The sequence below is a fragment of the Pongo abelii genome, chromosome 13 (genome assembly GCF_028885655.2).
Source record: "Pongo abelii isolate AG06213 chromosome 13, NHGRI_mPonAbe1-v2.0_pri, whole genome shotgun sequence".
In the NCBI taxonomy this organism is placed as follows: Eukaryota; Metazoa; Chordata; class Mammalia; order Primates; family Hominidae; genus Pongo; species Pongo abelii.
The window spans coordinates 90,159,032-90,179,945 of NC_071998.2; the positions used below are offsets into that span (position 1 = coordinate 90,159,032).

A 20,914-nucleotide genomic window follows, 5' to 3' on the forward strand; every position below is an offset into this window, starting at 1 on the left:
AATCCTTTATATTGGGACCAAGAGCCAAGATCTCAACTTGGGATATGTTACCCTGAGAGTTGTTACCCCGATACTATAATACCATGAATAATAACCCCAAGGGTCCTGTTGTCTCTTTTTCCTCACGTCACTTCCTTTGGTACTAAATGTCACCATGCTAACATCTGCAAACTTTGAAAATTCTGATTTATTCTGCAATATTTGGAAATTTCACTGCTAGTAATTGTATTTCCTGGCCTGGTTCTGATATAATTTTCTGTGTACATAGTAGCTTTTCCTTTTAATGCTGAATCATACTGAAATCCTTGTTTAACCTAAGTTATAGTTGCAAGGGAGCTATCAAGACAAATAATTACAGTGATGGTGAAGTGAATACAAGTCAAACATCCCAATCTGAAATTCAAAACCTTTTGAGCACATCAACATGATGCCACAAGTGGAAAATTCTGCACATAAGTACTTAACATGAACTTTGTTTCATGCTCAAAATTATTTCAAATATTATATTAAATTACCTTCAGGCTATATATATAAAGCATATATGAAACATTAATGAATTTTATACTTAGACTTGGGTCCCATTCCCAAGATGTCTCATTATGTATATGCAAATATTCCAGAATCTGAAAAAAATCCCAAATCCAAAACACTTCTGGTCCTGAGCATTTTGCATGAGGGATACTCAACTTGTAATATTTTCTATGTATAGCCAAGTTTGCACATACATAGGTTACAACAACCCATCATGTCTTAACCTTTCAGTCTGGAGGCCGGAGTTTTCTTTTTACTTTGATTGTAAATTGTATTCAAATTTTAGAAATGTAAAGCTTAGAGAAATGTGCATCTCAAAATTAAGAAAGCTATGCCCACTGGTAAAGATTGGGGCATGGGAACAAAGTTGGACAATGTAGTAGAAAGGTCCTAAACAGGGGATTTGGTTCTTATTTTTGCTATCAAGCAGAAGAGTCAAAACTGTAGGAGTCTAAACCAAATCAGGTCCACCTGGGAGTCTTTAAAGTTTAGGGTTACTTAGCATGGGGATAGTGGTATAGCAAATAGTTGCATAGATTTCACTCGTGGGCTGATAATAATATAGTGAGGATTCACGCCCACCTGTAATCTGGGTAGAATATTTGTATAAATCATTTTGGTTTTTTGGTTTTCTTTTTAAAATTTTTTAAATTGTTTTGCTTTTCTTAAGTTTTGGTTTCTACATTAATAAAATGACAGAACTGAATTGCCTAGATGGTATTCAAAGTTTCATGTGGTTCTATTAGTCTGGGATTCTACAGTGGAATTTTGTCACTACTTTTGGGAAGAAGTTTACCTTTAGTGGCCTACGAATAAAAACCACATTGGCACAGTGCCATTTATCATATGGGATAATTCTTTGTGTTTATATAATCATTTATGTTTGTTTCCAAATGTGTTAATAATGTACAGTATCTCATTTGATTAGCTCAATCAGATGATGAAATAGGTCAGAGAGGTATTATGTTTATTTTTCTGATGAAATAAAACATGGTGGTTAGCATCTTGAACAATTTAAATTTGATCATCTTACTTGGTATGCCAGCCACTAAGGATGAAATCCTGCCACTGAGAAAGAAAACCCAGTCAGGAAAGCTTTCTCACCCTTATCTATCTGACAAATTGTACATATTCTCCAAGTTCTGACTTGAATGCTGGTGAAGCTTTTCTTGATAATCTCTTCTACCACAGCAGAGTAGAAACACTTTGATCATTCTCCTCAGGATTTTAATTATCTGTTTAATGCCTTTCCCTTCCACCCTAGTGAACTACTCAAGTGCAAATACCTTGTCTTACTCATCTCTGCACCTCATAGCCCACACTGTACCTGGTATATAGAGATGCTTAGTGAATAATTGCAGAATTAAATGAAAGAGTCAAGGTGATGTGTTGCAGAGTGAGGAGAACTTGGGCTTTGGGCTGGCGGAAGGAGGTGTCATCGTATACATTTTTTAGATTGAAATTTTGCCATGTATATGCATTTAAAAATTTAAAACCTAGTTGAATAAAAGGTAGGGGTGGGGGGCGGGGCAGTAACCAGGGGCCAAATCTATCTATTAATAAAATAAATTTGAATTTTTTTTTTAAAAATGGCAATTAAAACTCATGTTCATGGAAAAAATTAAGCTCCTGTTTTAGTTTTTTCCCTAAACGATCTTGCCATATCACATAACAGCAGTCTTGTAGTCAGTCAAGACTGACTTCAAGTGGTGAAATGGAATTTTTTAATTCCCTGAAGAGAGAAATCTTTACCTAGTTAAGCTTTGTGTTATCTTGATGTTTTTATTTGTCTAGTGACCTCTTCTGATTGAAAGAGTAGTTAAGAAAAACCCTTTAGCACTGACTTTTTCAAATTTACCATAATGTAATGACCTCTTTGAAAGGAGTACAGAGTGTATTTTTCATAATGTTACTTAAATTCTGTAGACATGAAACTAGATATAAAACCCTTATGTTCTTGGCTCATACACCACTATAAACCAAATCTGCAAATTAAATACAAAGACAACTACAAAAAAAAACAAAATTCAAATGAATACAATTATTCCATGTGACAGATGATGTTTAGGTTTTGCAGTAGAAAAAAATAGCTTTAGGTCTAATTCCATTTTAAATCTGTTTCTGTATTTTAACTTCAGTGATAATAAAAGCTGTGAGTAGTGCCTCTTCTCATCAGTAATGTTATGCAGGAGGGTATTAATAACTTCAAGGCCTTGTTGGTAAGTTCAGGATGAGACATCATACCTAACCAAAACACTTGACAGCAAGCATTCCTCAAATACAGGCTTATAAGTTTTACTGAGATGTCATCCATTTTGTTCATTGGAAGATAAGGTTAATATCTTGACATTGTTGAAATCTTCATTAAATGATTTTCTAAACCAGTTATTGCTGGAAATGAGAATGGAAAAACATTGCATACCTACAATTATATTTACTGCTAACAAATGTTTGCAAATTGTACTACACATGTAGGACCCATATAACACTTGCATATAATAAAGTACATATATGGTATTGGCTGTTAGGCTATTGGCTTTTGAATATGCATGCCATGCCTGTATTGCCATATGGTCGATTCAAATTCCCTTTATTTTTTACTCTTTCTTTTACAATGACCATGGAACGTATGCTGTGTGTAGTGTGCCACAAGGACATTTGGCCTGAAGGGGATCTTCACACAGCTGAAGAAGCAGCAGTGAAAGCCTAGTGCCAGTGTTGAGACAGTGGCTACTCATGATTTTGAATGTTTATCCTTGTTTTTAGATTATCTGTGAAATGAAAATATGTTCTCAAACCTTGTACTCAGCTTATACATCCTTTTTTTCTCCCAGTGTATTTGGGAAACATTGTTTTAGCAAATATTTTTCTGATCACTGTCTAAGGAGCCAGGATTCAGAGATGTGAAAAACAAAACAAGCTTGGCCCTTCCTAAGGCAATGAAAGACCCTTTAACAGCAAGCTATAAATAGATTGATTTGCGCTGTTCTAAAGGTATGCAAAGAGCACTATGGAACATATTGAAAGGAGCTACCAATTATTGTGAAGGTAAGGGCGAGGTTTAGAGCACATAATGACAAAGATCCTGTTGAAATAGGGTCTTAAAGGATGAATCAGATAAGAAGATAGGTTTAAACTAGACAGAGAGATGGTATATGTAAAGACCAAGGTCTTGAAAGACATGATTATTATAATGGTGAGAGGTGTGTAGCCCTAGATAGCATTTGCCATGTGAGAAGTAAATTGGAACCCCAAGCTAAAAGTCTTGTTAGGCTAGGTGTTTAGCCCTTATCTCATCAGCATAGGGGAGCCATGGTGATCTGAGAACTGGGAGAGTATTCAAGGCAATATTTTTTATGTATAGCGATTACCACATTGTATTACAGTGTTCTCCTTCACTTGTCATTGGAGCTCTTCAAGTGCTGTGACCATTAGTTATTAATCTTTGTGTACTAAGCTTTTGGTAGAGTAACTGATAAAAGTAATGCTTAGAAAACATGGGTTGAATGACTAATCATGAGTAAAGAGGATTTAGGAGAGAATTATGACAATGTCCTACGGTGGTAGTTTTAATGCTTTGTGGGTCACAGACTCCTTTGTGAGTGACTTTGAAAGCTTTTCCTTGAAAATGTAAATACATATAACATTTGGCTTATAGTTTTATGGGATTCATATACCTCTGAAGCCAGTCCATGAATTCGTGGTTCAGAGTTCCTCCTTAGGAAATTATACCCAGACAGCCATCACCATCACACCTTGTCAAGAAGTCTTTATTACAATTGTGTCTCTTTCTTTTAATTTCCTTGAGTTTTTTTCATACTTAGGAAGCAAATAGCTGACCTGTCTATGAATAAAGAAAGCATTTTTAATAATGATTAAGGTAAAACTTTACTGGTCTATAAAGATAATAGACAAGTATGTGAATTAAGCCAGCAACCAAGAAACAGCTACTTGAGGAGGACCTGACATTCCTGAATTTGCGTTGAGCAAGTGAGTTGGGAGTCTGCAGGGCCATCCTCAGACTTGGTTTGCTAGAAGGATGCACAGGACTCAGAAAAGCTGTTACAGTCATGGTTATAGTGTATTACAGCAAAACCATACAGTTAACATCAGCAAAAGGAAAAGGCACCCGGGGTGAAGTCTAGGAGAACAGGTGTCCCATTCCAGTGGCATAGCACAGATGGCCTTAATTCTCTCAACAACAATGTGTGACAACATGCACGAAGTTGTCAATCAGGGAAGTTCGCTTGAGCCTTGGTGTCCAGGGTTTTTATTGTTGGTCAGTCACTTAGGCTTGCAGCACCTGCATGACAGGCTTCAGCCCCTCAGACTTCTCCTACCCGGCCCCCCAGCAGTAATAGGTGTTCACTGTAAATCCCATTGTTAGAATAAGCTGTCTGACAAAATTGGTACTATGCGACCCAAGGCCTCAGGCATACAGAAATATTCTTATCAGGGAGAATATTCCAAAGGTTCAGAGCTCATCTACCAGGAGCCAGCCAAGGCCAGTTTTGAAGACAAGTCTTTCTTGGGAATATGCAGGGTTTGAGCAACTCAGTCCTGCTGAGTTACCCCTTTCTTGTACAGCAAGTTAGCTGTTCAGGGAGTTAGCTCTGTCTATCCTACCCCTGTCTGCCTAGCCACTCTTCTAGATAGAGTGGATCTCGCTGCTCACGTCATAGATGGCCATTCCATGTACCTGGACTCCTTTTTATTCCCTTGCCAACAAGTAATTGGAATGTTTGGATTTAAGAACATGTCTGTGCTTTGCAGTTTCATGTGACCATGGTAAAATTATGCACACATTCTATCATTGTGATTCAACAAGTATTTTTTGAATGCTGCTGTGCATGAGGCATGGTGTTAGATGGCAGATTGACTGAAATGACTAATACAGGTATCTGGCCTCAAGGAGTTTACAGTTTCATAGGAGAAAGAAAAAACTAGCAATTCTGGTAAGCAGTGTGTGTTTTGGAGAGCACTTAACTTCATCAGAGAGCATGGTTGAAGGTGTATCTGTGTGTATGAGAAGGTGTTGATGATAATTAGAAGGCTTCCCTAAAGAGGTCACTCCTGGGGTTGAGCCATGAAGCTCAAGTAGATACAAGTGGGCACAAAGCTAGTGTTTTGCCGCCAGTCATTTCTGTAGTTAGGTTGCCTATGTGATTGGAGCATGTGTGTATTGTTACGGGTGTAGTCTGCTTGGCTTCCCTAAGAGAATGCCCCAGTCCTGGCCAGAATATACATGTCTTTTTTAGGGTTTGCACCAAGGGGAATAGAGAGTGTCTGGCTCAGTACAAATCTGTTTCCGTTACTCCATTATCCAGAAAGCCATTGAAATGGCATTAGCCTACAGTTAATGGGTGGTAGTGTTTTCACACATTGCTTCTCAAAGGAGGAGTATGTGAATGTTTAGTTTGGGGCTGGTAGAAAAAAAAAAGTATAACCATTACAAATTTAAATGTACTTTGTTTCTAATGGGAAGGCAAATGCTTACCTTGCTTTGATGAAATTGAACATAACAAAATTTTTCTATACTTGGAAGCAAAAAACTTCAGGAAAAAACCTGGGTCCAAGTGTTACTACATTTCCTTAGGCTTCCACGTGTATGTGGTTCTTAATATAATTTGAAACTTCTAAGAGCAACAAATAGTTGTTTTTTGAACAGTGCATAGAAATTGTGTGATAATAGGATCAAGAATGTATTTTATTAGAGTGAATATTGGATAATTTCAAACTGTTAACCTTGAGATTTTTTTCTAATAGAATCTTTCTCTTTTTCCAGCGTTACAGTGTTTCTGCCACCTCTGTACAAAAGACAATTTTACTTGTGTGACAGATGGGCTCTGCTTTGTCTCTGTCACAGAGACCACAGACAAAGTTATACACAACAGCATGTGTATAGCTGAAATTGACTTAATTCCTCGAGATAGGCCGTTTGTATGTGCACCCTCTTCAAAAACTGGGTCTGTGACTACAACATATTGCTGCAATCAGGACCATTGCAATAAAATAGAACTTCCAACTACTGGTAAGTTGTATAAAATTTTTTTCCTAGATACTACAAGAAAAACTCTTCATACTCTGTGATTTTAGAACTGGAAGGGATCATAGAAATTGTCTAATCCAACTCATTCCGTTTAGAGGCAAGAAGTGACTTGTCCACTGTTACAGACTTATAAGAGTAGCCAAGATCCTGCCTCCTGGGTATGTGTTGTTTAAGAAGGTGGTTCCAGGGTGGACTTTCTCTGAGGTCTGTTATACCTAAAAGAATAGATAAAAGCAAACTCTGACAAAGCCCACAACAACATCTTCAGATTGTCTCTACTTTGTTCTCAGAGTGAATTTCTTCTTCCTTATATAATGCTCCTACCTTTTAAAGCAATCACAGTCTTTTAATAAGTGGGGATTCAGAGCAGCACTAAACAGTCTAGATGTTTTCATTTTGTAATTTCAGCTTGTTTTATGATCTTTTTGCGTAAATTAATTATACATGATTTCTAGATTTTTGGTCCTTCACCTGTAGTTTACATTTAAAATTTCCTGGGGCTGGGTGCGGTGGCTCATGCCTGTAATCCCAGCACTTTGGAAGGCCTGAGGTGGGCAGATCACTTGAGGCCAGAAGTTCGAGACCAGCCTGGCCAACATGGCAAAACCCTATCTCTACTAAAATAACAAAAATTAGCTGGGCATGGTGGCACATGCTTGTAATCCCAGCTACTTGGGTGGCTGAGGCACAACAATCTTTGAACCTGGGAGGCAGAGGTTGCAGTGAGCCGAGATTGTGCCACTGCACTCCAGCCTGGGTGACAGAGTGAGGCTCTGTCTCCAAAAAAAAAAAAAAAAAGATAATAAATAAATAAATAAAATTTCCTGGCAGAACCAGCAGTTTGAAGACTTCATAAACTTTTTAATTTTAAGATTCCGGTTTAATATGGAAGTCTGAGCACATGTATTTAACTCTTACCTCTTTCCCCAGATCCCAAAGTAATATAAAAATGAGGGCAACCTATATTAATGCTAGTGGGATTAATGGTAGAATGCCACCCACATGCCAGCACTTGTGAGGAACTTCTGCAATTTATAGTACAGATGACACCAGACTAGTAAAGAATTGACTAGCCATATAAGAAAGGTTAGTCATCGAAAAGTCCAGCCAGTAACTTAGACAAGGGATTTGGGGGTGAGGTTAGGGTACAGGGGCAAACTCTCAGTTCCCTTTTAGGAAGCACCTGGCTTCAGTGCTCAGAGGAGCAGACACAGTTGCTTACTTTCCACTCAAAGTTGGTCCAGGCCTTGTGCTGATTAAAGGAGGAAGCACTGCTGTAGCGCAGAAGGAAAAGGCCAGTCCTCCACCTGTTCAGCGTGATAATGCAGCTCCCCTGTGGTAAGGGTTGGTTGGACTACAATATCTTTGTGACTTTGATGAAAGCATCTGCAGTTATAATGTGGCAAAGAAAAGGATAATTCCAGAATTCCCCATTTCCATCATTTGAGCTTGAAATATCTCAATAGATATTTACAAAACCTTGTGAAGAAGTCACCTCATTTCTCATGTTTCTAATGAACATATATAAACTTCTCATTTCCAGCTCTAGGATAAGCAAACAGCAAAAAATTACCAATGAAAAGTTAGGAATTCAAAAGAAGTAGTCTGAACTAGATAGATTAGATGTCATCCTATGAAATAGGTTTACCACATGATAGGGAAGAACTTTGAAACAGTCCAGGGTCTATTTTCAGTTATTCACTATGAAATGAGAACATTTCACAGTTGTTAAAGGTTGTTTTCAGAAGAAAAGCCCAATTGATGAATGTTTTTAAAAATGCACTATTGAGAGCGAACAACAGACTGGATGCCATAATTTTATAGTCAAGTTTGGGACAAGCTTAAGAAACTGTGTTACAATTCAGAGAAAAGACAGTTGGTGAGCATATTAAGAGATATAGGGAACAGATTTAGATGATCCAATATGCTTATTATCAGAATTCCAGAAAAAGGCATGAGACCAGAAAGAGGACAGAATACCAGGCAAAATTAATGAAAAAGTATTAATTCAAACACACATAATAAAAAGTATCAATTTCAAGAATAAAAGAATTACATCAGCATTTAACACACGTAAACATTGGTTACCTATAAAAGGTGAAAAGAAAAGGTTCAGATTTTCTGCTTAAATATCAAAGGGCAAATGGAACATTTTTGTGGTCACCTAAAATTCTTGAAATAGGCCAAGATTTTTCATATACAAATGCAACAGCCTTCTTGCCACAACTAAGTTCAGCGTACAAGGACGCATGGACTCTTCCTGAAAGAAATTACTAGAAATGGGATTCTGTATGATAAGAGATTAATCTACTGAAGATCTTAAAAATGGGAAAGATGTGATATGAAAGAAATAGTGGTAAGCAGTAAACCAGTAAGACTCAGGATGAATGTCAAAATAATTGTAATTTTCTGAAACAACCAGAAAATCTTAATTATTAATAGAAGTTACAAGAAAATGATCTGGACTTAAAAGTCTAGGAGGTTAAGATAGTATAAAAAATACATATGTGCAAACTCTATTAAAAAAAAAAAAAGCAAAAGATATGTTCTGCCTTTAAAAAATTGGTGGAGCTATTGGCGGGCATGGCTCATGCCTGTAATCCCAGCACTTTGGGAAGCCGAGGTAGGTGGATCACTTGAGGTCAGGAGTTCGAGACCAGCCTGAGCAACATAGTGAAACCCCATCTCTACTAAGATACAAAAATTAGCCAGGTGTGGTGGCACATGCCTGTAATCCCAGCTATTTGGGAGGCTCAGGCAGGAGAACCGCTCTAACCTGGGAGGCGGAGGTTGCAGTGAGCCAACATCATACCACTGTACTCCAGCCTGGGCAACAAGAGTGAAAATCCGTCTCAAAAAAAAAAAATTGGAGAGATATATACTGAAATGTGAGTTGTTTGGAAGTAATGAAGTTGTATGTGTTTGTTTGTTTTGTTTATTTTGATTTTTTGTTGTTGTTGTTTTTCTTGCTATGAGCATGTACTGGCCTTGGAACAAGAAGACAAGCCAAACATACTTTAAAAAAAATATGATTTTTAAGGAGACGTTAATGGTTATGGTTACAGGTTATTGGTATTAGTGACCTGATGTGATAAGTGGGGAAGGTCCTATGATATTGTCGGCAGCTGGCCTTGTAATGATGGCTGAAGAATACAGAAGGAGTAAGTGGGTGCTGACAGAGCTGGTGTGCATAAAAGGAGGCCTAGTGGGAGAAGACTGAATGATTCACTTGTTCTGGGTTTGAGCCCTGTAAACTGCTGTAATGAGGCTCTTTGGCTAAGTGGTGGCAGTGGCCAGCTGCAGGAATTGTGTAGGATTAGGAAAATGGGGGTTGCCACCTACAGTGTTTTTGTTGTTGTTGATGTTTATTTCACTCAAGGCCCTTTTTCAGTAAAGTCATCACCTGGCCTTGGTCCTGTGGAACTGGCAGCTGTCATTGCTGGACCAGTGTGCTTCGTCTGCATCTCACTCATGTTGATGGTCTATATCTGCCACAACCGCACTGTCATTCACCATCGAGTGCCAAATGAAGAGGACCCTTCATTAGATCGCCCTTTTATTTCAGAGGGTACTACGTTGAAAGACTTAATTTATGATATGACAACGTCAGGTTCTGGCTCAGGTAATGTAATTGTTTCTCCTTTTTCCTAAGACGTCTTTTTAAAATTAAGCAATACTTATTTTATTAGTTTGCTAATAAGCCAACTTCCTAGAATGTGAGATAGTATAAATAATATTGCAGGTTTGAACCTAATAAAAATCTTTAAGCTTGATGTATATATGACTGTGGCTGGTTTAAAATAGATTGGAACTTACTTTAACTGTTAAAGCAAATCAGTAAGTCAGCTCCATGGCGGTATAAATTTCAAAGCGTTCTCACTTGTATAATCTAATTTGCTTTTCATCACTGTGAGGCAGAAAGGATAAGAACAATTATTCTGATATAGATGAAGCTGAAGGTCAAAGATGTTCACATGATCTGCAGCTAACCCATTCAATTCAGGATTGTTTAGCAGCTTGATGTTTATATTTGAAAACAGGCATGACAGAAATGTATTCAGAATTGTGAAGGTTATTTGCTTTTTAAACATTATATGAAATTGTCTTTCGTACAGGCCTGGTTTTTTAAAATTAAACTAATGAACTCTTATGTCATTTTCTCACTTGAGAAAAATGTCTGACCACCTTCTTATTTAATGTAGTTTTGGCCCCTCATGAGGTTTTCTTTTCTCAGTTCTATTTGTTGATATTTGTGGCATCAGAAGTAGATGAGCTAATTGTCAGAGTCATCCCAAGGTGGATTTTGGCATAGCAGTGCTTCATGTTTAAACTGAAAGGGGGTTATCTTTTACTTTTTATTGCATGTGATTTGGAAAAATATTAAGAGAGGAACACTCCTATCCCCTGTGTTTTTAGAATTTGACACTTGGCTAAGAATAAATAGATCTAGGTTTCAAGGCAAGCTTTGTCATTGATTGGCTGTATAACCTTGGTTAGAACATGTTTCCTCTTTGGGCTTCTGTTTCCTCATCAAAAATATGGAACCCATACTGTTGATAAAAACACTTCAAGTGGTTTGTTAAGACTTTTAAATGAGATGTACTGTCCTTTGAAAAGTGTGAGTCATCTTCAAATAAGGGCTAAATTCATGAATAAAGTGAAAATTTGGAAAGTATATATAGTGAAACTTTCAGTAATTTTGGTGAAACCCCATCTCTATTAAAAATACAAAAAAATTAGCCAGGCATAGTAGCATGCGCCTGTAGTCCCAGCTACTCGGGAGGCCGAGACAGGAGAATCACCTGAACCTGGGAGGTGGAGGTTGCAGTTAGCTGAGATCACACCACTGCACTCCAGCCTGGGAAACAGAGTGAGACTCCATCTCAAAAAAAAAAAAAAAAAAAAAATTTTTTTCACTAATTTTATAATTGAGTGATATTAAAGGAATATTAAAGCAGAAGTTGTGGCTGGGTAAGAATATAATTCTGAAGCATAAAATCACATCTAATGTTGCAGAAAGCTCATATAATGACAAATGTCTGTTTATTTTAAGGAAATGAATATATATTGGTATGTATGCATATCCATTCATTTAAGAAAAAAAAAAAAAAAAAAAGAATGAAGAAACTGATTTTATTACCTGAATTATTCTTCTATAGAATTTGGCCATATGTATTCAATAAGAGAGCTCTCTCCTTGACTGCTAGGACACACACAGGCTCGCACTGGAGCTCAGGTCCCAGAAGGCAAGCTTTTAGGGATTCCTGAAACAGTTGTGCAAGGAAGACTGAGAGTTTGGACTTAGATGAAGCAGTCTTAGTACTGAAGGTGTGATAGTCTTTGGGCAGGAGTGGTGGACAGAGGTTATTTTAGAGCTTTCCTGGGACTTCCCATTTATTCTCAGTTCAGATCTTCAAAAAGATTTTGCTCATTCTAGAAGTCATCCTGCTCAAAACTGTGATAATCAAGGACCAGAGTCACAGAAAATCAGGATGGCTACAGATATTTGGAATTAATCCCTCAAACCTGTTCTCTTGTTTCTGAACTTATACTCCGGAAAGACACAGTGCTCATGCCGCTTGCCACAGTGGAATAAGCCCACCTAACTGATTAAAGGAATTGGTGGGTGGGTGGCAGTTGATTACTGAATAAGAATATCTTCATTAACCTTTTAAGATATAAACATGAAAAACAGTGGAATAATTGTTTCATATATATATATATATATATATATTTTTTTTTTTTTTTTTTTTTTTTTTCCTAGATCCATGAGGAGGAGGATCATAGCTCTCTGTTCTCTTAAAGCTTCTCTCCCTCCTTTTATGCCTTACCCCGCAAAAACTTGTCTGCATTGCTTGCTAGCTCTGTGGCTTTGGGCAGTTAACCAATGTCTCATGCTTGAGTTATTTCATCTTTAAAATGAAAGTGATGGATTCTGTGCACATCATTGGATTGTTGTGAGTTCAAGCAAGACAAAATGTTTGCATGAAAGCGCTTGGTAAATTGTAAAGTTATGTCCAAATGACAAGTGTTACTCTTATTGAAAACATACTTGGAGGAAAAATCTAACATACAGTATCAGTTGACCGCATTGTACAAAACTTAGTTTAAGGCCTCCTTTGCCTGTCATAGTTCATTGTGTACTAAATTCCCTCCAAACCTATCCAGGCAGAAGCCATCTTCTGGTGAATAATAGCAGAAAATGCCATCTGTTTCCCTTCTATTCATTATAAATCCTTAATGTCACCTTAGGCATGAGACTAGTGCCTGTGAATAAGTAAACTGTATGTTTATAATACTCTGTTTTTAGTTCTTTCATTAATTGAGGAAAAGGTATAAGCATTTCACGTTCTGAATTCATATGTTTATTACTTAGTACCATGACCATAATTAAGGAAAGGCCCTGTCTCTACCTCTAAAGACTGTGCTTTTAACTTGGGAACTTCAGGGAATACAATGAAGAGCTGGGTTCTGGCAGCTGTACGCCAAGTGTGTGAGTGTGCACATGTGCATATGTGCCAGCTTTTGAAAGTGAGTCTTCTAGGCCAGTGTTTGTTATGGCTTGTGCAGCTTATGGGCTCTTGTAATATATGCATGTTGTTCAGGTCTTATTTCCTGTTCACTGCATGTGAAGCTGTGGAGTCCCTGTTTCCCTTTTGAAGTTTTCTCTCAAACAGTTCTAAAGGCACAGAAGAGTAGAGCAGAGAATATAGAGATCTAAATTAGGCCTATTCAGTTTTGTCTTTAGAAGAAAATTGTTACTTTTTTTGGGGGGGTCGGGGGGAGACGGAGTTTCACTCTGTTGCCCAGGCTGGAGTGCAGTGGCAGGATCTCAGCTCTCTGCAGCCTTCACCTCCCGGGTTCAAGCAATTCTCCTGCCTCAGCCTCCCGAGTAGCTGGGATTACAGGTGTGCACCACCATGCCCAGCTAATTTTTGTATATTTAGTAGAGACCAGGTTTCACCATGTTGGCCAGGCTGGTCTTGAACTCCTGATCTCTCTAGTGATCCAACCACGTCAGCCTCCTAAAGTGCTGGGATTAGAGGTGTGAGTCACTGTGCCTGGCCAATTGTTAACCTTTTAAAAATGCTCAACTATTCATGTGAAGTAACCCAATATAGATAATACAGTGGATCAAGATTTGCTTTTTAATTTTAATTGACATTTAGAATCCAGTGATAAAGGGGAAGACAAAAACTTTCCTCGTCCTGTTGGCCTTTCTTGACCATACCATTTACACAAGTCCTGAACCTGTCAGGTATTTTCAGAATTTGTGTTTGTGATTCCTTTTTCTGTTTTATTACTTGTCTTTGCAATTTCCAGATTAGTCTCCTGAAATTAACTCTTAAGTGTACTTTTTTTTCTTTTTTTTTTTAATATTTTTTTTAATTTATTTATTTATTATTATTATACTTTAGGTTTTAGGGTACATGTGCACAATGTGCAGGTTAGTTACATATGTATACATGTGCCATGCTGGTGCACTGCACCCACTAACTCGTCATCTAGCATTAGGTATATCTCCCAATGCTATCCCTCCCCCCCTCCCCCACCCCACAACAGTCCCCGGAGTGTGATGATCCCCTTCCTGTGTCCATGTGTCCTCATTGTTCAATTCCCACCTATGAGTGAGAATATGCGGTGTTTGGTTTTTTGTTCTTGTGATAGTTTACTGAGAATGATGATTTCCAATTTCATCCATGTCCCTACAAAGGACATGAACTCATCATTTTTTATGGCTGCATAGTATTCCATGGTGTATGTGTGCCACATTTTCTTAATCCAGTCTATCATTGTTGGACATTTGGGTTGGTTCCAAGTCTTTGCTATTGTGAATAATGCCACAATAAACATACGTGTGCATGTGTCTTTATAGCAGCATGATTTATAGTCCTTTGGGTATATACCTAGTAATGGGATGGCTGGGTCAAATGGAATTTCTAGTTCTAGATCCCTGAGTAATCACCACACTGACTTCCACAAGGGTTGAACTAGTTTACAGTCCCACCAACAGTGTAAAAGTGTTCCTATTTCTCCACATCCTCTCCAGCACCTGTTGTTTCCTGACTTTTTAATGATTGCCATTCTAACTGGTATGAGATGGTATCTCATTGTGGTTTTGATTTGCATTTCTCTGATGGCCAGTGATGGGGTGAGCATTTTTTCATGTGTTTTTTGGCTGCATAAATGTCTTCTTTTGAGAAGTGTCTGTTCATGTCCTTTGCCCACTTTTTGATGGGGTTGTTTGTTTTTTTCTTGTAAATTTGTTGGAGTTCATTGTAGATTCTGGATATTAGCCCTTTGTCAGATGAGTAGGTTGCAAAAATTTTCTCCCATTTTGTAGGTTGCCTGTTCACTCTGATGGTAGTTTCTTTTGCTGTGCAGAAGCTGTTTAGTTTAATTAGATCCCATTTGTCAATTTTGGCTTTTGTTGCCATTGCTTTTGGTGTTTTAGACATGAAGTCCTTGCCCATGCCTATGTCCTGAATGGTAATGCCTAGGTTTTCTTCTAGGGTTTTTATGGTTTTAGGTCTAACGTTTAAGTCTTTAATCCATCTTGAATTGATTTTTGTATAAGATGTAAGGAAGGGATCCAGTTTCAGCTTTCTCCATATGGCTAGCCAGTTTTCCCAGCACCATTTATTAAATAGGGAATCCTTTCCCCATTGCTTGTTTTTGTCAGGTTTGTCAAAGATCAGATAGTTGTAGATATGCGGCGTTATTTCTGAGGGCTCTGTTCTGTTCCATTGATCTATATCTCTGTTTTGGTACCAGTACCATGCTGTTTTGGTTACTGTAGCCTTGTAGTATAGTTTGAAGTCAGGTGGTGTGATGCCTCCAGCTTTGTTCTTTTGGCTTAGGATTGACTTGGCCATGCGGGCTCTTTTTTGGTTCCATATGAACTTTAAAGTAGTTTTTTCCAATTCTGTGAAGAAAGTCATTGGTAGCTTGATGGGGATGGCATTGAATCTGTAAATTACCTTGGGCAGTATGGCCATTTTCACGATATTGATTCTTCCTACCCATGAGCATGAAATGTTCTTCCATTTGTTTGTATCCTCTTTTATTTCATTGAGCAGTGGTTTGTAGTTCTCCTTGAAGAGGGCCTTCATGTCCCTTGTAAGTTGGATTCCTAGGTATTTTATTCTCTTTGAAGCAATTGTGAATGGGAGTTCACTCATGATTTGGCTCTCTGTTTGTCTGTTGTTGTGTATAAGAATGCTTGTGATTTTTGTATATTGATTTTGTATCCTGAGACTTTGCTGAAGTTCCTTATCAGCTTAAGGAGATTTTGGGCTGAGACAATGGGGTTTTCTATATATACAATCATGTCATCTGCAAACAGGGACAATTTGACTTCCTCTTTTCCTGATTGAATACCCTTTATTTCCTTCTCCTGCCTAATTGCCCTGGCCAGAACTTCCAACACTATGTTGAATAGGAGTGGTGAGAGAGGGCATCCCTGACTTGTGCCAGTTTTCAGAGGGAATGCTTCCAGTATTTGCCCATTCAGTATGATATTGGCTGTGGGTTTGTCACAGATAGCTCTTATTATTTTGAGATACGACCCATCAATACCTAATTTATTGAGAGTTTTTAACATGAAGAGTTGTTGAATTTTGTCAAAGGCCTTTTCTGTATCTATTGAGATAATCATGTGGTTTTTGTCTTTGGTTCTGTTTATATGCTGGATTACATTTATTGATTTGCGTATATTGAACCAGCCTTGCATCCCAGGGATGAAGCCCACTTGATCATGGTGGATAAGCTTTTTGATGTGCTGCTGGATTCTGTTTGCCAGTATTTTATTGAGGATTTTTGCATCAATGTTCATCAAGGATATTGGTCTAAAATTCTCTTTTTTGGTTGTGTCTCTGCCTGGCTTTGGTATCAGGATGATGCTGGCCTCATAAAATGAGTTAGGGAGGATTCCCTCTTTTTCTATTGATTGGAATAGTTTCAGAAGGAATGGTACCAGTTCCTCCTTGTACCTCTGGTAGAATTCGGCTGTGAATCCATCTGGTCCTGGACTTTTTTTGGTTGGTAAGCTATTGATTATTGCCACAATTTCAGCTCCTGTTATTGGTCTATTCAGAGATTCAACTTCTTCCTGGTTTAGTCTTGGGAGAGTGTATGTGTCGAGGAATTTATCCATTTCTTCTAGATTTTCTAGTTTATTTGTGTAGAGGTGTTTGTAGTATTCTCTGATGGTAGTTTGTATTTCTGTGGGATCAGTGGTGATATCCCCTTTATCATTTTTTATTGCATCTATTTGATTCTTCTCTCTTTTTTTCTTTATTAACTAGTGGTCTATCAATTTTGTTGATCCTTTCAAAAAACCAGCTCCTGGATTCATTAATTTTTTGAAGGGTTTTTTGTGTCTCTATTTCCTTCAGTTCTGCTCTGATTTTAGTTATTTCTTGCCTTCTGGTAGCTTTTGAATGTGTTTGCTCTTGCTTTTCTAGTTCTTTTAATTGTGATGTTAGAGTGTCAATTTTGGATCTTTCCTGCTTTCTCTTGTGGGCATTTAGTGCTATAAATTTCCCTCTACACACTGCTTTGAATGCATCCCAGAGATTCTGGTATGTTGTGTCTTGGTTCTCGTTGGTTTCAAAGAACATCTTTATTTCTGCCTTCATTTCGTTATGTACCCAGTAGTCATTCAGGAGCAGGTTGTTCAGTTTCCATGTAGTTGAGCGGTTTTGAGTGAGATTCTTAATCCTGAGTTCTAGCTTGATTGCACTGTGATCTGAGAGATAGTTTTTTATAATTTCTGTTCTTTTACATTTACTGAGGAGAGCTTTACTTCCAAGTATGTGGTCAATTTTGGAATAGGTGTGGTGTGGTGCTGAAAAAAATGCATATTCTGTTGATTTGGGGTGGAGAGTTCTGTGGATGTCTATTAGGTCCGCTTGGTGCAGAGCTGAGTTCAATTCCTGGGTATCCTTGTTGACTTTCTGTCTCATTGATCTGTCTAATGTTGACAGTGGGGTGTTAGAGTCTCCTATTATTAATGTGTGGGAGTCTTAAGTCTCTTTGTAGGTCACTCAGGACTTGCTTTATGAATCTGGGTGCTCCTGTATTGGGTGCATGTATATTTAGGATAGTTAGCTCTTGTTGAATTGATCCCTTTACCATTATGTAATGGCCTTCTTTGTCTCTTTTGATCTTTGTTGGTTTAAAGTCTGTTTTATCAGAGACTAGGATTGCAACCCCTGCCTTTTTTTGTTTTCCATTTGCTTGGTAGATCTTCCTCCATCCTTTTATTTTGAGCCTATGTGTGTCTCTGCACGTGAGATGGGTTTCCTGAATACAGCACACTGATGGGTCTTGACTCTTTATCCAGTTTGCTGGTCTGTGTCTTTTAATTGGAGCATTTAGTCCATTTACATTTAAAGTTAATATTGTTATGTGTGAATTTGATCCTGTCATTATGATGTTAGCTGGTTATTTTGCTCGTTAGTTGATGCAGTCTCTTCCTAGTCTTGATGGTCTTTACATTTTGGCATGATTTTGCAGCAGCTGGTAACGGTTGTGCCTTTCCATGTTTAGCACTTCCTTCAGGAGCTCTTTTAGGGCAGGCCTGGTGGTGACAAAATGTCTCAGCATTTGCTTGTCTGTAAAGTATTTTATTTCTCCTTCACTTATGAAGCTTAGTTTGGCTGGATATGAAATTCTGGGTTGAAAATTCTTTTCTCTAAGAATGTTGAATATTGGCCCCCATTCTCTTTTGGCTTGTAGAGTTTCTGCTGAGAGATCCGCTGTTAGTCTGATGGGCTTCCCTTTGAGGGTAACCCGACTTTTCTCTCTGGCTGCCCTTAACATTTTTTCCTTCATTTCAACTTTGGTGAATCTCACAAGTATGTGTCTTGGAGTTGCTCTTCTTGAGGAGTATCTTTGTGGCATTCTCTGTATTTCCTGAATCTGAATGTTGGCCTGCCTTGCTAGATTGGGAAGTTCTCCTGGATAATATCCTGCAGAGTGTTTTCCAGCTTGGTTCCATTCTCCCCGTCACTTTCAGGTACACCAATCAGACGTAGATTTGGTCTTTTCACATAGTCCCATATTTCTTGGAGGCTTTGCTCGTTTCTTTTTATTCTTTTTTCTCTAAACTTCCCTTCTTGCTTCATTTCATTCATTTCATCTTCCATCACTGATACCCTTTCTTCCATTTGATCGCATCAGTTCCTGAGGCTTCTGCATTCTTCACGTAGTTCTCGAGCCTTGGTTTTCAGCTCCATCAGCTCCTTTAAGCACTTCTCTGTATTGGTTATTCTAGTTATACATTCTTCTAAATTTTTTTCAAAGTTTTCAACTTCTTTGCCTTTGGTTTGAATATCCTCCCGTAGCTCGGAGTAATTTGATCGTCTGAAGCCTTCTCTCAGCTCGTCAAAGTCATTCTCCGTCCAGCTTTGATCCGTTGCTGGTGAGGAACTGCGTTCCTTTGAAGGAGGAGAGGTGCTCTGCTTTTTAGAGTTTCCAGTTTTTCTGCTCTGTTTTTTCCCCATCTTTGTGGTTTTATCTACTTTTGGTCTTTGATGATGGTGATGTACAGATGGGTTTTTGGTGTGGATGTCCTTTCTGTTTGTTAGTTTTCCTTCTAACAGACAGGACCCTCAGCTGCAGGTCTGTTGGAGTACCTGGCCGGCCGTGTGAGGTGTCAGTCTGCCCCTGCTGGGGGGTGCCTCCCAGTTAGGCTGCTCGGGGGTCAGGGGTCAGGGACCCACTTGAGGAGGCAGTCTGCCCGTTCTCAGATCTCCAGCTGCGTGCTGGGAGAACCACTGCTCTCTTCAAAGCTGTCAGACAGGGACATTTAAGTCTGCAGAGGTTACTGCTGTCTTTTTGTTTGTCTGTGCCCTGCCCCCAGAGGTGGAGCCTACAGAGGCAGGCAGGCCTCCTTGAGCTGTGGTGGGCTCCACCCAGTTCGAGCTTCCCAGCTGCTTTGTTTACCTAAGCAAGCCTGGGCAATGGCGGGTGCCCCTCCCCCAGCCTCGCTGCCGCCTTGCAGTTTGATCTCAGACTGCTGTGCTAGCAATCAGCGAGACTCCGTGGGCATAGGACCCTCTGAGCCAGGTGCGGGATACAATCTCCTGGTGCGCCGTTTTTTAAGCCCGTCGGAAAAGCGCAGTATTCGGGTGGGAGTGACCCGATTTTCCAGGTGCCGTCTGTCACCCTTTCTTTGACTAGGAAAGGGAACTCCCTGACCCCTTGCGCTTCCCGAGTGAGGCAATGCCTCGCCCTTCTTCGGCTTGCGCATGGTGCGTGCACCCACTGACCTGCGCCCACTGTCTGGCACTCCCTAGTGAGATGAACCTGGTACCTCAGATGGAAATGCAGAAATCACCCGTCTTCTGCGTCGCTCACGCTGGGAGCTGTAGACCGGAGCTGTTCCTATTCGAGCATCTTGGCTCCTCCCCTTAAGTGTACTTTTAAGTCTGTGGTGTGGCCCTCTACAAGGCTTTCATAAAATGTAATAAATTACTATCTACACTAAACAACATAATTAGAATTGATTATTCATAGTGCGAAAGAGCTCTATGACTTAAATAAGGATTTCTGACAGATCTGTTTCTAACTAGCAGCCTCCTTATAAACAAACAGTTATTTATAGTTAGACTGCTAACTACTTTACAGGAGGTGGGGAGGGTAGAGCAAGAGGAAGAAAGGACCCGTTTGAGAAACTTAAGAAGAGCTTCTGATCGCTTTAAAGATTAAACGTTTGGATTTATAAACATTTCACATCAGGGAACCAAAGAGAGCAGATAATTTCATTTACTGTCATTGGGTTAATTTGATCTAGTAAGCAGCTTTGAGTATAGATTATAAATGACACCAATTTATATGTACATAGATTGTATAAATAAGATACGAGTGAGGAACATGATGTACACTGCCATTTTCTTTGTTAGTGTCAATGTAATTGAAAATGACACTTACCGGATGGGGGATAGGATATTAAGTGATAGTCTCACGTATAGTGCCACTTAAATGTTGCAGGTAAGTTAGTAAACCCTTTTAAATGAAGTAAGTATGGCAATACTTAAAAATACATATTTTGGAGAAAGCCAAGTTCCATTAATGGAAAAACAGTGCTCCATTACCAAGGTAAGTTACTTAGCCTTGTTCTTCAAGATACTAGTGTTGCCTATGTAGCCAGTTGTTAGCTTTCCTTGAAATAGTTTCTGTGGTGATTTTTACTGATTTATTAAAAAGCCAGAATTTACTTCTGTGTTTCTGCGTTCACATCCTTTTTTCCTCCCATCAGTGAAACTGTTACGAGATTCATCTTTCTAAAATAAGATTTTAAAATTATCTTGCTTCCAGCCATGGCCC

At 38.7% G+C, this 20,914-nt stretch overlaps 1 protein-coding gene across 3 annotated transcripts in view; it reads left to right on the forward strand.

Annotated features, from left to right (window-relative positions):
* The window catches only part of TGFBR1 (transforming growth factor beta receptor 1), a 54,971-nt gene that overhangs the window by 17,714 nt on the left and 16,343 nt on the right, over positions 1 to 20,914 (forward strand). For 2 of the 3 annotated variants that reach the window (XM_024252274.3, XM_054520360.2), the window contains exons 2-3: positions 6,317 to 6,562; positions 9,960 to 10,202. In XM_024252274.3, the coding sequence (XP_024108042.2) occupies positions 6,317 to 6,562; positions 9,960 to 10,202 (489 nt within the window). The remainder of the gene's footprint in view (positions 1 to 6,316; positions 6,563 to 9,959; positions 10,203 to 20,914) is intronic. The other variant, XM_009244688.4, reaches the window with a different exon arrangement.